General features: G+C 50.1%; 8 protein-coding genes across 8 annotated transcripts; 5 read left to right on the top strand and 3 right to left on the bottom strand.

Moving 5' to 3' along the window:
- Positions 1–263: 263 nt before the first annotated feature.
- On the top strand, positions 264–1,088 carry LCP9604111_8028 (esterase/lipase family protein; the record flags this gene model as incomplete). The annotated part of the gene is made up of 1 exon (XM_039076126.1): positions 264–1,088. The coding sequence occupies one exon, from the start codon at positions 264–266 to the stop codon at positions 1,086–1,088; it is 825 nt and encodes a 274-aa protein (XP_038926002.1).
- A 505-nt stretch (positions 1,089–1,593) lies between these two features.
- Positions 1,594–2,799, top strand: LCP9604111_8027 (uncharacterized protein; the record flags this gene model as incomplete). The annotated part of the gene is made up of 1 exon (XM_039076125.1): positions 1,594–2,799. One exon carries the CDS (start codon positions 1,594–1,596, stop codon positions 2,797–2,799), a length of 1,206 nt encoding a protein of 401 aa, XP_038926001.1.
- A 274-nt stretch (positions 2,800–3,073) lies between these two features.
- Positions 3,074–3,673, bottom strand: LCP9604111_8026 (uncharacterized protein; the record flags this gene model as incomplete). Its single annotated transcript, XM_039076124.1, has 1 exon — positions 3,074–3,673. The coding sequence occupies one exon, from the start codon at positions 3,671–3,673 to the stop codon at positions 3,074–3,076; it is 600 nt and encodes a 199-aa protein (XP_038926000.1).
- Positions 3,674–4,340: 667 nt separating this feature from the next.
- LCP9604111_8025 (alpha/beta hydrolase) lies at positions 4,341–6,522 on the top strand (the record flags this gene model as incomplete). The annotated part of the gene is made up of 5 exons (XM_039076123.1): positions 4,341–4,719; positions 4,766–6,007; positions 6,054–6,129; positions 6,177–6,237; positions 6,295–6,522. The coding sequence occupies 5 exons, from the start codon at positions 4,341–4,343 to the stop codon at positions 6,520–6,522; spliced, it is 1,986 nt and encodes a 661-aa protein (XP_038925999.1).
- Positions 6,523–6,924: 402 nt separating this feature from the next.
- LCP9604111_8024 (class II aldolase/adducin family protein) lies at positions 6,925–7,903 on the top strand (the record flags this gene model as incomplete). Its single annotated transcript, XM_039076122.1, has 3 exons — positions 6,925–7,135; positions 7,189–7,496; positions 7,547–7,903. 3 exons carry the CDS (start codon positions 6,925–6,927, stop codon positions 7,901–7,903), a joined length of 876 nt encoding a protein of 291 aa, XP_038925998.1.
- Positions 7,904–8,439: 536 nt separating this feature from the next.
- LCP9604111_8023 (uncharacterized protein) lies at positions 8,440–9,285 on the top strand (the record flags this gene model as incomplete). Its single annotated transcript, XM_039076121.1, has 4 exons — positions 8,440–8,640; positions 8,691–8,899; positions 8,951–9,022; positions 9,075–9,285. The coding sequence occupies 4 exons, from the start codon at positions 8,440–8,442 to the stop codon at positions 9,283–9,285; spliced, it is 693 nt and encodes a 230-aa protein (XP_038925997.1).
- A 385-nt stretch (positions 9,286–9,670) lies between these two features.
- Positions 9,671–11,131, bottom strand: LCP9604111_8022 (uncharacterized protein; the record flags this gene model as incomplete). The annotated part of the gene is made up of 1 exon (XM_039076120.1): positions 9,671–11,131. One exon carries the CDS (start codon positions 11,129–11,131, stop codon positions 9,671–9,673), a length of 1,461 nt encoding a protein of 486 aa, XP_038925996.1.
- An 840-nt stretch (positions 11,132–11,971) lies between these two features.
- LCP9604111_8021 (uncharacterized protein) lies at positions 11,972–12,681 on the bottom strand (the record flags this gene model as incomplete). The annotated part of the gene is made up of 3 exons (XM_039076119.1): positions 11,972–12,123; positions 12,178–12,465; positions 12,519–12,681. 3 exons carry the CDS (start codon positions 12,679–12,681, stop codon positions 11,972–11,974), a joined length of 603 nt encoding a protein of 200 aa, XP_038925995.1.
- Positions 12,682–13,257: the final 576 nt, after the last annotated feature.

The following is a 13,257-nucleotide window of genomic DNA, read 5'->3' as shown; positions in this document are numbered from 1 at the left end:
TATATGAATCTCAGCCGAAATGATGTATCCAAAGCTCATTTACCATTCTGACTCTGATTGGATGTTTCCGATGGAACTACATCGCATTCGCCCTGGCTCCACCAGTGATCGGCAGCATCGACCACTCACAGGGCGATATAATCGATCAACAATCGATAGTTCGATGGAGATTGAAGAAAAAAAGGAGATCTGCGTACCTGTAGAATCCCTTATAAACAGCATGCGGCCCGGCCCCATGCTAGATACCACACCTGTCATACAAAATGCCTTCACTCACGAAGTTGGCGCTCTCTGCCCTCGCGACTACCACAGTCGTCGCAACAGGAATCAACGATTTCTCCTGCCAAAGCTCATACAACCCAGTTGTCCTCCTGCATGGTCTTGGAGCGACATATTATGAGGATCTGAACTACATGCAGTACTGGCTGCAAACCCAAGGGTTTTGCACATATGCCCAAACCTATGGCGCATACGATGGCTTCCCATTGCTTGGCGGTTTGAAGGCAATCAACGAGAGCGCTCCCGAAATTGCCGCATACATCAAGGAAGTCGTGCAAAAGACCGGCAAAAGCAAAGTCGACCTAGTCGGCCACTCCGAGGGTGCTTTCCAATCTCTCTATGTGCCCAAGTTCGAGGGCGTCGCCCACCTGGTCGACAAGATCGCATCTATCGCACCGCCTACCCATGCCACTACATTTGCCAGCATTTATAACCTCGCGTACACATTCGGCAATCAGTCGCGCGAAGTCGTGGCCGAAGTGCTCAATACCGTCGGCTGCCCTGCTTGCAACGATCTCGGCCCCGATGGCCCAGCCATCAACCGATTGAATGACGGTACCCCTATTGCGCAGCCTGGTAACAGTGTCACTATCATTGCGTCCAAATACGATGAGCTGGTTACTCCGCCGTCGACATCGTTCGTCCACGAGGAAGGCGTGACGAATCGCTGGATCCAGGATACTTGCCCATTGGATCCTGTTGGCCACATTGGCGAGGCCTATGATTTGAATGTCTGGCACTTGGTCAAGAACGTGCTGACCTCGACGGATGAGAAGTTCTTGTGCCTGCTTGGGTCACCGGGTAAATAAAAAGCTTGGGGTTGTGTGGATGGATCAATTTTACTATATATTACTAATAATAACTAATCTTTGAATGAATAATACCTATGTTATCCCATCATTGTTCGGCTTCTCTTGACTTCTATATATAGTATAGCGGCAGTGGCCCATAGTACGGACTTTATGACTCAATTTGCATGGTTTGTCTTCAGAGATTCAGAGATTCATAGGCAATTGGGGAATATCCCTCTATAACAAGCGAAAAGATACCGGGATGTTGTGCCCATACTAGATTGAGGAGCACTTGTTGTCCGGGTGCATGTAGCCGTCGACAACCACTCATCTCATCACCCCTTCGGACTTCCAGATCTGTGAAGTCAGAGCCCTGGAGAAACACCTCAGATTGCCATACATCACTTTATTCGATCTGAAACGATTGCTGCCTTAGGCACCGTGAGTTTCTTCACGGACTCGGAACTTTCTTTCTCCGCACACTATCTTATCTGCAACGCGCAAGGATTAAAAAAAAACCACCATGTCAGAGCCAGACAAGAAACCTGGCTCTGAATCCACCATTCATCGAATTCAAGAGCGATGGGACAGTCTGAATGAGATGTTCGAAAACACCGACACTAAGCCTGCAGAGCCGACAGGCTCTGCCGATGATCTCGAGGCGGAAATCCGTCAAGCCCAAGCTCAATTATCCCGACTGAAGAAGCAGCGAGAGCTCATTGATATCAAACAAAAGGTTGCAGAGGAGGAGAGAGAATTGGAATTGGCTCGCACTCGACTCCTGGCCGCGACCACCTTGGAACTTCCCCCGGCCACCCCTGCTTCGACTCCATCCAGAGCCGATTCGAAGCAGAACAACAAGGCTGGTATTGATGGAGGCCAAAAGAAGGTTCTTGCTGCCCGATCGGAGCAGATTACCGCCCCAGCTCCTGTGACTGAAGCTGCTGATCGTCGTCCGTCCGAGGCTAAGCCGTCCGAACCGAAGCCTATGTCCAAACCCGTAAACCTCTCCTCCGGTTTGAACCTTGAGCAATTGCGAGCCCTCGCCGCAGCTACCAGGTCCCCCGCCGCCCAAACGGTTGTCAAGTCTGAATCCCGTTTCAGTCTGCAACCGTCCGCCCGATCTTTTCATCCTGAATCATCCGTCCACGCCCCACCGGTGCCCAATGTGCCGGTATACAACGGACGAGCTCTGGGAGAGTTCAAGAACTTCTCTATGGGTCTAGAGCGACACTTCGATAAATATCCGGACTGGTATAAGGTCGACGAGCGCAAGGTCACGCGGGCGCTTAAGCACGTTGCCCTTAATATCGAGGATGAGTGGAAGCGACACATACGTCACCTACCGGCCGAAAAGGTCACCTACGGCAATTTCTGTACCTTCCTTATTCACCAGCTCCAGAGCGGAGTGTACCCGGATGTCGCTAGGTCGCGCTATATGGATAGCTATCAGCGACCGGCCCAGTCGGTGACTGATTTCTCCAACTGGATGCAGCAGTGGGTGCCGCATTTCCCCAATAACGACTCGGAACGTGACCGCATGCGCCATCTCTTTGAACATCTGATGAACAGGGTTCGCAACGAGGCTGATAAGACTCATCTGGACTTCGATAACTATTACGAGTTTGTCGAATACCTCCAGCGGGTGGAGGATTCCATCGGCAGCCGCGCTGAGTCTCTTGGTCGCCGGGCTATCAACCCTCGAAAGCGACCTCGCAGCCACGACTAAGCGGTTCGACCTAGTTGAGCGAGCTCCGACGAAGCTGACATCAACTTTATTTTACATCTGCACACGGGGATAGATCGGAGGTGGGTGGTTTTCTTGCTATTCAATGGGGATTTGCCGTGCAATCTTCTTGCCTTTTTCCGTGTACATACCGGGGCGTTGCGAAATCTTCCAAGCAAGGTATTCGTAACGGCTGTATCTTCATTCTTCATCATCTGAACTATCTCTCCGACGTCTGTGATCACTGCGAATCTTTCCCAGTTTAACACTAGATCATCTAAAGCATACCCGCAATTCTCCTGGCCCGGGCTCTCGCCAGCGCTTCCTCGATCTGCTCCTTGCTCGCCCTGATAGAACGCTTCGTCCATCCATTCTCTTTTGTCCAACCACTAGACTTCTCCCCTGCATTCGGCTGATCCCCCCAGAGACCCTTGTATTCCTCCTCGGTGAAATACAACGCCTGTCGCTCATGGAAATAAGCCAAGATGGTGGCGCTCGCCTCGCCGCTGCAGCAGGGGCAGTAATTGGGATCCCCATGAGGGACGGGAGGTGCCACGGTCCCATCACGGAGTCCCTTATTCAGCATCCTGTAGCTGGTGCCGTAGATTTCGTAGATCAGGTCATCCTGGGAAACGTGGACAAGGCGCACTTTGAGGGGCGCGCGGTCATCGTGACATTGCGATCCGAGCTTCAGCCAGAGGGTGCCGATGTCGTTCAGGTTGCCGATCCCTTCAAAGTCAGGGTGTTGGACGAAGTAGCCGTATTCCTGAGGGACAACGCTTGTGAGACCTGGCATCAGGTCGGCGATCTCTTGAATGGCCACGGCCAGAGAGAAGGTGTGGAGGCGGTCGATGTAAACTTGGAATTTGGAGCCCATGGTGTATGATTCAAGAATTCAGAAGCCGAGAGGATGTTTCCTTCCCCTTCCCTTCATGTTAATGAGACTCTTGTTTGCTTGCCATTTGCTGAAGCCACGTACTCTTTCTGTACTACCGAATCAAATGGGTTGCAGGTGGGAATAGAAGTTGAGAGGGACATGGATGGTGGCAGTTGCCTAATCCCCCACGGACTAAGGTTCTCCCCTTCCACGACTTCGGCTTCAGAATCTCATGTGAATAGTCTCTCTGTACTCCAATCTCCAATATTTGTCCTATATTACTTTGCAGTCCGATTGGAGCCCTTCACAGCATATCCTGGAATATGTTTGGCTACTGGACCCAGGAAATATGCAGGTGTGCTGACCCATGAGCGTGCTCTTATTGCTCAGCACTTATCTTTTTCATCTGAACGAATCGTTTTTCAGGAAACCCCCAATAGAATCACGAGAATCACGAGGTATACGGATGATCGAGGTGTTTATAGGGGGAAACCCCCCCCACTTGGCGGGACCGGCGGGAATCGAAAAGCCATCTTATCTGATTCCCGACTTTCTCTTTTTATATTCTTAGCCCCGGGGCTTCTGGACTTCGCAACTCTTTGAGAGTCTATCCTTGCTCTTGGGAATTGCGCTCTGGTCTGGATTTGTGTTTTGGCTGTTTGGCGTGATGGACGTGAAATCCGTGCCTTTACCGCCTGGTCAGGTACGCCAGGTACGCCAGGCACGCCAGCCACCTCATCGATATGCTCGGTGGGGATTGCCCCTGGCTGCTGCGGTATTGATTCTTTTAGTCTGGCCTGTCCCATTACCTTCGTGGAACGTGGTTGAGCCTTTCGTTCCAGTCACCTGGGACGAAATTGTTCCTTCGCAATCGCTGGAGTACCACAACTGCGGTGATGAGTTCCAATGCGCACGACTGGAAGTGCCTATGGATTACCAGAGGACAGATGGAAAAGGTCGCACCTTCGCCCTGGCTGTTGTCCGACTGCCAGCCAAGGTTCCAGTCACAGATCCGCGGTATGGAGGCGCAGTTCTGATCAATCCCGGTAAGTTGTTTTGGACTCGATATGACGATATAAGCTTATAACCTAGGTGGACCGGGTGGACCGGGAACAATGCAAGCGTTCGTGGCAGGTCGAAATCTCCAGCTAATTGTTGATGCGGAGGCCGACCCAACAGAAACCAGAGAAGAGACTGGCAACAAATATTTTGATATCATCGGATTTGATCCTCGCGGAGTAGGATCTACAACACCTCCAGTGATGTGTTTCCCTGATCCCGTATCCCAAAGGAACTGGGAGCTGCAAGTCTCTGCGGAAGGCATACTGGGAAGTGGATCGGATTCCTTGCAGAGAAATTGGCAGCGGACCGAAGCGCTGAACTCGGGTTGTTCTGTATTCGATATGTCGAGTCCAGGAACAGACGAGCCAATGATGTCCTATGTCAATACGCCGCTCGTCGCACAGGACATGCTGACCATCATCGAACGTCATGGAGAATGGCGTGAGAAGGAAGGACAACGAGCGCAGACAGCTCACAATAAGTGCCATGGGCTGGATGAAGGAGACACAATCTTGGAACGCACTCAATGGCGTCGCGGAGAAGAGCCATTGCTTTATTGGGGTCGCTCATACGGTACCCTGCTGGGAACTACCTTTGCCTCGCTCTTCCCAGAGCGAGTCACACGAGCTGTTCTCGATGGCGTAGTCGACATGGTGAAGTACTACCAAGGAACAGGACCGAATGTTATTTCCGACGCAGATGCCATCTTTGATCGATTTGCCCAGTACTGTAATGAAGCTGGACCCGTGGGATGCCCCTTCTATATGGAGGGTGGTCCAGACTCCATCAAGGCAGCATACTGGGAACTTGAACGGCAGATCCTCAACACCTCAATCCCTGTCATGGCATCTGCAGAACGGGGACCAGAAGTTGTGACTTGGACAGATATCAAAGAGATCCAGCGCCTTGCCATCTACCAGCCACTCCTTACCTTCCCTTTCCTGGCAGAAAGAATGACTGAGTTGGGCAAAGGGAATGCCGTTCCCATGGCTGACTTCAAGCATGGTAGGCACTTCGGTGCATGCCCTTCCAACAAATGCAGTCTTGCTGGACCTTGGTCGCCAGAATGTGCTACATCGCAGGATAACGTGATCTACGCTATGGCTGCTATTATGTGCTCGGATGCCGAATATTTGACAACTATGAATACTGAGCAGTTCCAAGCGCAATGGTCCAGTCTTCTGGCTGACAGTGCAGCTCTGGGTGATTATTGGGCGCAATTGCAACTGAGCTGTGTTGGATGGAAAGCCAAGGCTAAGTATCCTTTTGCAGGTATGTCCTATCGTGGTCTCTATTTCTTCGCAGCTGACCGGCTTAGGGCCGTGGGGCGCCTCTACCGCTTATCCGATGCTATTTGTATCAAATACTCTGGATCCCGTGACTCCTCTCCACAGGTATATACTCGCTCGTCGCTAGTGGCTTTCCAAGCTAACTTGCCCAGTGCCCAGCACATGTCCGAGATTTTCCCAGGATCTGGATTGCTCCAGCAAGAATCAGAAGGAGTGAGTTATAGTTACTCGCGGTAATCCCGTGATTCATCCCTGACATACTTGATCTAGCACACAACACTCACAGCCCCATCAATCTGCGTGGCGAAGGCTATTCGCCATTACTTCCAAACTGGCACACTGCCAGTGGTAGGAACTTTGTGCCAAGCCGACCTGAAGCCATTGCTTGGATCTCCGCATCGTCACGACACGATCAGCCAAAGCTTTAGCCCAGCCGACCGTAAGCTGTTTGAGGCATTGATGGCGGAGGTTCAGCGGGCGCCTCTGTTTCCTCTTTAAAGTCCCACAAACTAGATGGACCGCGTAACCAAGGGTTCTATCCAACCCTGAAGCTAACTATCACGATTTGATGCATTAATGATCCAGTGCTATACTAGAGTTTAGCGATTTGACTTGGATGTGTTTGCAGTTTTATATTAGCTATTCTTATTTTCCTTATCTTACTCAGATTGTACTGTTTAATCTATGCCAACTACCCCCAAGTATCACAATATCACACCGGAGTAACGTCCGCTTGCGGAGAAACACAACCTCGGCTCACCAGCCAATCCAACATCGTTGATAATCAGCAACCCCGCTTCGAGGGGTTGCCCGGCATTAAGAGTTGTTGAATGACTCTGGAGGCAGATTGTATTTATTCCAGTGTATCTCGACCCTCCTCAATACAGACGACTAACAGCCATGGCTCCCCCAACTGCCACCGAGACCCTCGCAAACACCATCAGCATGCAGGCACCACAGTCGTCTCAGGCGGCGGGTGCCGAAAAGGCCAAGATCAAGATGCAGATGCCCAGCATGCCTATTTTCGAGGATAAGATGAAGGAACGGGAATATTTAAAGGGTCGCCTAGCAGCAGCATTCAGAATCTTCGGCGATAAGGGATACGATGAGGGTATGAACGGTCCTACAGCGAAACATCGAGTTAACAACTAAAATTCCCATTAGGCGTCGCTGGACACATCACCTTGCGCGATCCGGTGGATCCGACAACCTTCTGGGTGAATCCCTTCGGCACAGCATTCAAGCTGATGAAGGCATCAGACTTAATCCAGGTCAACCACGAGGGAAAGGTCATTGCAGGAGGAGAGAATCGGTTCCTGAATGCCGCTGCATTTATGATCCATTCCGCTATCCATGAAGCACGACCGGATGTGAATTGCGCTGCGCACAGTCATAGTATCTATGGACGAGCGTTTTGCTCGCTGGGCCGACCGCTCGATATCATTTCACAGGATTCCTGTGCTTTCCATAATGTATGTTGTTTCCGATACTCGCCTTGGGAGGCCCCAGCTAACACAATCAGGACTTGGCTCTCTACTCATCCTTCAAAGGTGTTGTGCTAGCAGAAGAAGAAGGCCAGAACATTGCCAAAGCTCTGGGCAACAAAAAGGCAGCCCTGCTACAAAACCACGGCCTCCTAACGGTTGGTAACACCATCGAGGAAACTGTGTTCTGGTTCGTGAGCCTGGAAAAATGCTGTTACGCTCAACTGCTAGCGGACGCAGCAGCCACCGGACGAGGCGGCCAAACAGTGAAAATTGATGAAGTCGATGCTGCGTTCACTTACAAAACAGTGGGGACCCCGAAGGCTGGCTGGTTCAGTGCGAAGCCCCTGTTTGATGTGATCCACGCCGAAACTAAGGGTGAATACTTGGAATGAGATATCCACCCGAATAAATTGCCGGGGAGATTAATATTTTGTACGTGAATTGCAACACGAAACAGCGTTTGTGTCTTTATTCCTAGGATCTTCTCTCCTATTTGTTGTAGTCTACCTCGAATACTGGCTATTGTCCTGCTGTCACTACAAATAGGTAGCTCCCGTCAGGCAAATAGAAACTCCATATGCGGGGCTTCGGACTTGACTGGCATATTTGACAGAAATTAATGCGTCAATGAGGATGTCTCATGCATTGCAGTTGACTGTGTTCACCAATCAGCCTGGTGTTAACCTTGTTTTAAGGTGAAACATTCAACCCCGAAGAGCCCCGGAAGGCGCTCCGCTTTTAGTTAATTCCACCACTCCAACAGCAGAGATGGTTTATGTCTTGTCGGAGGAGACTATAAATCCAGGAAGTGTTCATGCCAATATGAACCCAAACCAATCATTCTTCTATTTTCAAGATCTCCCAGGTGCAGTGACGCTTAGCGACTCGGACAAGTATACGTGCAATCTTCCAGCTCGTAATTATCACAATGCACTTTACCATAACTTTTCTCGCTGCCGCCGGCCTTGCCAGTGCAGGGCTACTGGAGACCGTCATCAAGAGAGATGACTACTGGGGTGGCAGTGTCTCGCTCGGTCCATCCAAGTCGACCATTATCAATGCCGTCACGACGTTAATCCCCGGAGCTGCCCCAGAAACTCAGAACGGCGAGTTATTCCTATGGCCTGGGGTGAGTTCCCAATTTTCCAAAGGGTTCTCTTAGATCACTGAGAATTATAGATGTCCAACGGAACCGGTGACCTGGTCCAGACCACCCTCGAAAGTTGGCCCAGCAACGCATGGTGCGGAGCAACCACCGGCCAGTGGTGTGTGCGCGCCAGTGTTTTTGGCAGCTTCGGTCAGCTTGATGGCACCGGATCCCCCGTGAGCGGAACCGACGAGGTGCGGATTGAGTACAATCTTGAGTCCGATGGACAAACCTGGAAGCAGTAAGGATGAATTCAATGGCTAGATACGTCACCACTGACATTTATTTGCAGGACTGTTACAAATGGCCAGACTGGTGCCCTTCTTTCAACTTACTCCCACGAATCTGGACCCTACATGCGAGGGTAAGTCAATGGCCCGAATAGTATCTATCGGGGCTATACTGACCCCAGTTAGATATGGCACCGGAACTGAGTGTGACGACAACTGCTCAGGAACCATCGCGGCGCAGAAATACTTGAACACGGTTATTACTTTGGCCTCGGCTGATACTACCTTTGGCTCGACGATTGCTAGCGCGGGTGGTGCCACTTATACTGGACTTTCATCTAGTCAGGGTGGGAAGGTGTGGACTATCACGCAGATTGACATTCCCTCAATGGATTGAGAGGCTGAGGAATTTGCATAGAGCCTAGTATGCTTTGATCCAAAAGAGATAGGTTCAGCTGGGCGCTGGGATGGAGAGTCAAGGGATGAGATTATGTTGCATGACGCAGAGGCACAATACATGCAAGAGCAGGCGATATGCGATCAGGATAGTGTAGAGTATCCCTCGCGTGCTAATTGATTGGGGAGAGCATCTGAAGCACCCATCGGGCTTGTGATTGGGCCCTCTGGGAAGACTCGGCGTGAGAATTCGAGAAAATGGAATTTTAGCTGTACTTTTTTCATATAAAGAATAGCCTGGAGAAAACCAATCATTTGACGAATTCATCGCTTCTATAATGGCTATCTCATAACATGCCTGCGTATATACACTTCGTCGCCCATACTCACCCCCGATAATCAAGCAGCACTTTCAGCCGCACAGGACCAGGGGACGCTGCACCACCAATACCATCCAGGTGCTTTTTCGACTGGACATAAGCATCAACAACCTTCTTAGCATCGGGCGTGATAATCGAGCATCCCTTCCCATTAGCCTGACAGATGGACATGCCATGCACAGGTTGATTCGAAATCTGCGCCTGAATAGCCGAAACATCCCATCCCGACCAGCCATTATTCTCCCCGTCGCCAAACCCAAACTCGCCCCAGGTACATGAGTATCCACCCCATTGATCCGTGGGTAGATGATCACCAGGCGCAGCACCCCAGGCGCCCTCAGAGTCCTCGTCAAATGCAACATAGCGAGTCTCACCGGGCGCAATAGTAAATGTCAGAGCAGAGTGGCCATACCATCCGGTCAGCTTACCGTCAGGCCCGACCTTGTTCCACACAACCACTGTCCAGGGCTCGTCGTTTGGACCCGTGAACTGCGCCACGTATTTGTAGGCGTGTGCCTCGGTCGGACTGACATTGATGATGTTGCTTCCCCAGGGGTTGCCAACATTCCCCTGGTAAAGGATCTCGGTTCCTTCGCCTTTTGGGAGAGTACGTCCCCCGAATCCGTTTGTTGAAAATTGACCGTTGGGTGGGGTTGCGGTCCAGTTCACTGCAGTCGGATTGTCTGGCTTTGGGCCCGGGAGGATCTGGTTCACCACTGGGACACCGGGGAGGATTTCACTTGGCAGATCTAAAACCGCGTTGATGGGTCCGTTGTTTTTGTGTGATGGTGGAGATGGTCGCTTGGCGGGGACGGCTTTCTCTTCTTCTAACGAGCCCTTTGGTAATGTTTCTGCAAGGAGCGTTGCTTTTTCTGCCTTTGAAGGATTGTCGGGCAGTGTATCTCTAAGTGGGGAAGGGCTGGCTCCTGGGTAGACGGTGACCTTTACGGTATTCGTTGCTGTTTTGGTGATTGTGTGTGTCTTGAAGATGGTAGTGGTCTCCTCTGGCTCTGTTGGCCTGGGAGCCGGGGTATTTGGCTGAGTGAATTGAAGTTGAGCGGATCTGGTGTTTGTCGGAGCAGGGAGAACAGGCTCAGGCTTCGGTTCGCCTTGATGCCAATGCTCCTCGTATGCCTCTGGGCGCGCGAGGCCATGCACAGGATGATCAGTCATATATGATGCAGCCTCGGGCCTGTTTCTGACAAGTGTGAGAGTGCTGTGAATCGTGTTGGTTGGCGCGCAGTTTCCAAAAACGGTGGTCGTGGTCGTGATGGTAATAGATTCCACCACAAAATCATCTAGACTGGTATTCACATTCTCCCAAGCCATGTTTCGCCGCTCCAAGTCTTCAACAGGCGGCATCAAGCGCCGAGGGTGATGGCGATGTCCATGTGCAGGATGGTGGATGCCAGCAAAGACATACCCGACGAAGCCTGCAAGAAGGACGTGAATAGACACACGCCCCATAGCAAAATACAAAGATTAATTGGCAATAGCTCCGGAGTGGATTAGGTAGTTGATAATTAACGCGATAGATCAAGGCGTCAATGGGGTTATATTCCAAAAAATAAGAGTCGCGCTCAGTTGATCGAATGCATGTCGATGGCGCGGTGTTGGCGGTTGTAGTTGTTGTCAAGCAAACACGCGATCTGGGGACAGGACTTCGCTTTATAAAGCCCTTTGGAAAAGGGAAAGACCTGGACTGTGTATCTGGAATGCCATCACGCGCTTGGCCTTTGAAGGGCTTGAAGGGGACAGTAGCAGCCCTGAATTCCGGGGTTCCTTGGCCGGCCCTTGGGCATTTTCGAGCAATTCAATGAGCGTTAATGTGATGGTATAAGATAAGATATTTCCTAGACAGCGCGAAGAGATCAATAAGAATAGGAGTACCTCTTGGGAAAGTAATGTTCGATGCGTCGACGTTGACGTTCAACCGAAGTACAAGATGCCAATTTAGCCCCTCGCGTCGCATTCCGGCCCTGAATCACATTCGTCCCTCCTATTTCACGCGTAAAAGAGAATTTAAGGGTATTCAATAAGGACGTAACTCATTCTATTTAAGCGGTCGATATTGAGTCTGTGGATAAATGACAATATATATTTCAATGAGTGTATAGAGAAGTGCTAGAAAGGAGTGTATATCAACAGAATATAATGGACAAATTCTTCCAACAAAATTCAAAAAAGCATACAGTGAAAACACACCAACCAGCAAATACTACCGAGTGCCTGTTTTTCTGCTTTCTTTATTTTCCTTTCAACGCAAGACTTACAATGCCACTTCTTGTCCCCCTTCCGGAGAGACCATCATGCGCAGGAACCCGAAACCTGGGTTTGTGGAGGTCCGACATCGACCAACTGGGTACCAGCAACAGTAGTCACGCTGTGGTCAATGCCGTTGAAAACGCAAGTAGCGCCCTCGGTGGTGGTTTGAATGTGGGAAATGCTCAGAGGGTTTACTACAGTAATTAGTGTCTTCGGTTGTTTATAGCGGAATATATAGATAGACGTACCGATTTGAATCCATTCACCATTGGATGGGAAACTCTGGGTAAACTGAGCATCGGCAGCTCCAATGAAAGTGACATGCACTTGATCACCATCGGGGTGATCAGTGGAAGGAGGTACAGGGGATGTACCCGATCCCTGGACCTGGCAAGACGCAGTAATCTGGGTCTGTGGAGGGCCAACATCCACCAATTCGGCTCCGTTGACGATTGTCACGCTTTGATCAATGCCGTCAAAGGTACACTGGACCCCGGCAGTGTTGGATGAGATGTGCGAGATGCTCAATGGGTTTTCTAAACAAAGTTAGAATACTTTTAGTCCAGCGCATGATTAACAAGGGGCATACCAATCGAGACAGTGGACCCGTCAGTAGAGATGCTTTGAGTGAACTGGGCGTTGGCGGCGCCAATGAAGGTGATCTCAACTTGATGATCTCTTTGTTTCACTGGAATCGCACTAGCAGTAGCCACATAGGCAACAAAGAGACTGAAGATTGTAGAGGCCTTCATTTTTGGACAAAAGATAATTGGAAGATTCAAGATTGTTGAGTGGGTAGTTAGTAGATTGTTCTGGCTGTGTTCACACAGATGAGCAATGAGATACCGAAGCGCTTTATATACCTTTTTCTCTATACCTACTAGACCTCCAAGACAAGCCTGCAGCATGATAATAACACTGGTTTCTAATATTAGATGATATGTATATTCTTTTCCATGGTAGACCGGATAGTGGCGTTAGGATGTCTACCATCTAGGGCATAGCCACTATGTCGGTATACGGAGAGAACTTTGAAATGGAACACCCCAGATGACTGTTTCAGATGATCCAAGGTCCTCATTTTTATTCTCGTATAACTAGTAGAGTGCAGTTGAAGTCCGGGAATACAAGTTGAGAGTGATTTGCATATTTATTTGGTGATATGAGTCAAATACTCGATGATTCATTGCTCGGTGCATGATTTACTTAATTACTATATAATATGTAGTTATTCAGACATGTCCTTCGAATTATTGAAAGACACAGTCAAGGCGTCATCTATACTATATAAATGGCCAGTTCCTGGTCCGAGAGACCCTGTGACCACC

Source organism: Penicillium roqueforti (genome assembly GCF_015533775.1).
Source record: "Penicillium roqueforti strain LCP96 04111 chromosome Unknown scaffold_28, whole genome shotgun sequence".
Lineage (NCBI taxonomy): Eukaryota > Fungi > Ascomycota > Eurotiomycetes > Eurotiales > Aspergillaceae > Penicillium > Penicillium roqueforti.
The sequence above is the reverse complement of the archived record's forward strand: the minus strand, read 5'-3'. Positions and strand labels throughout refer to the sequence as shown.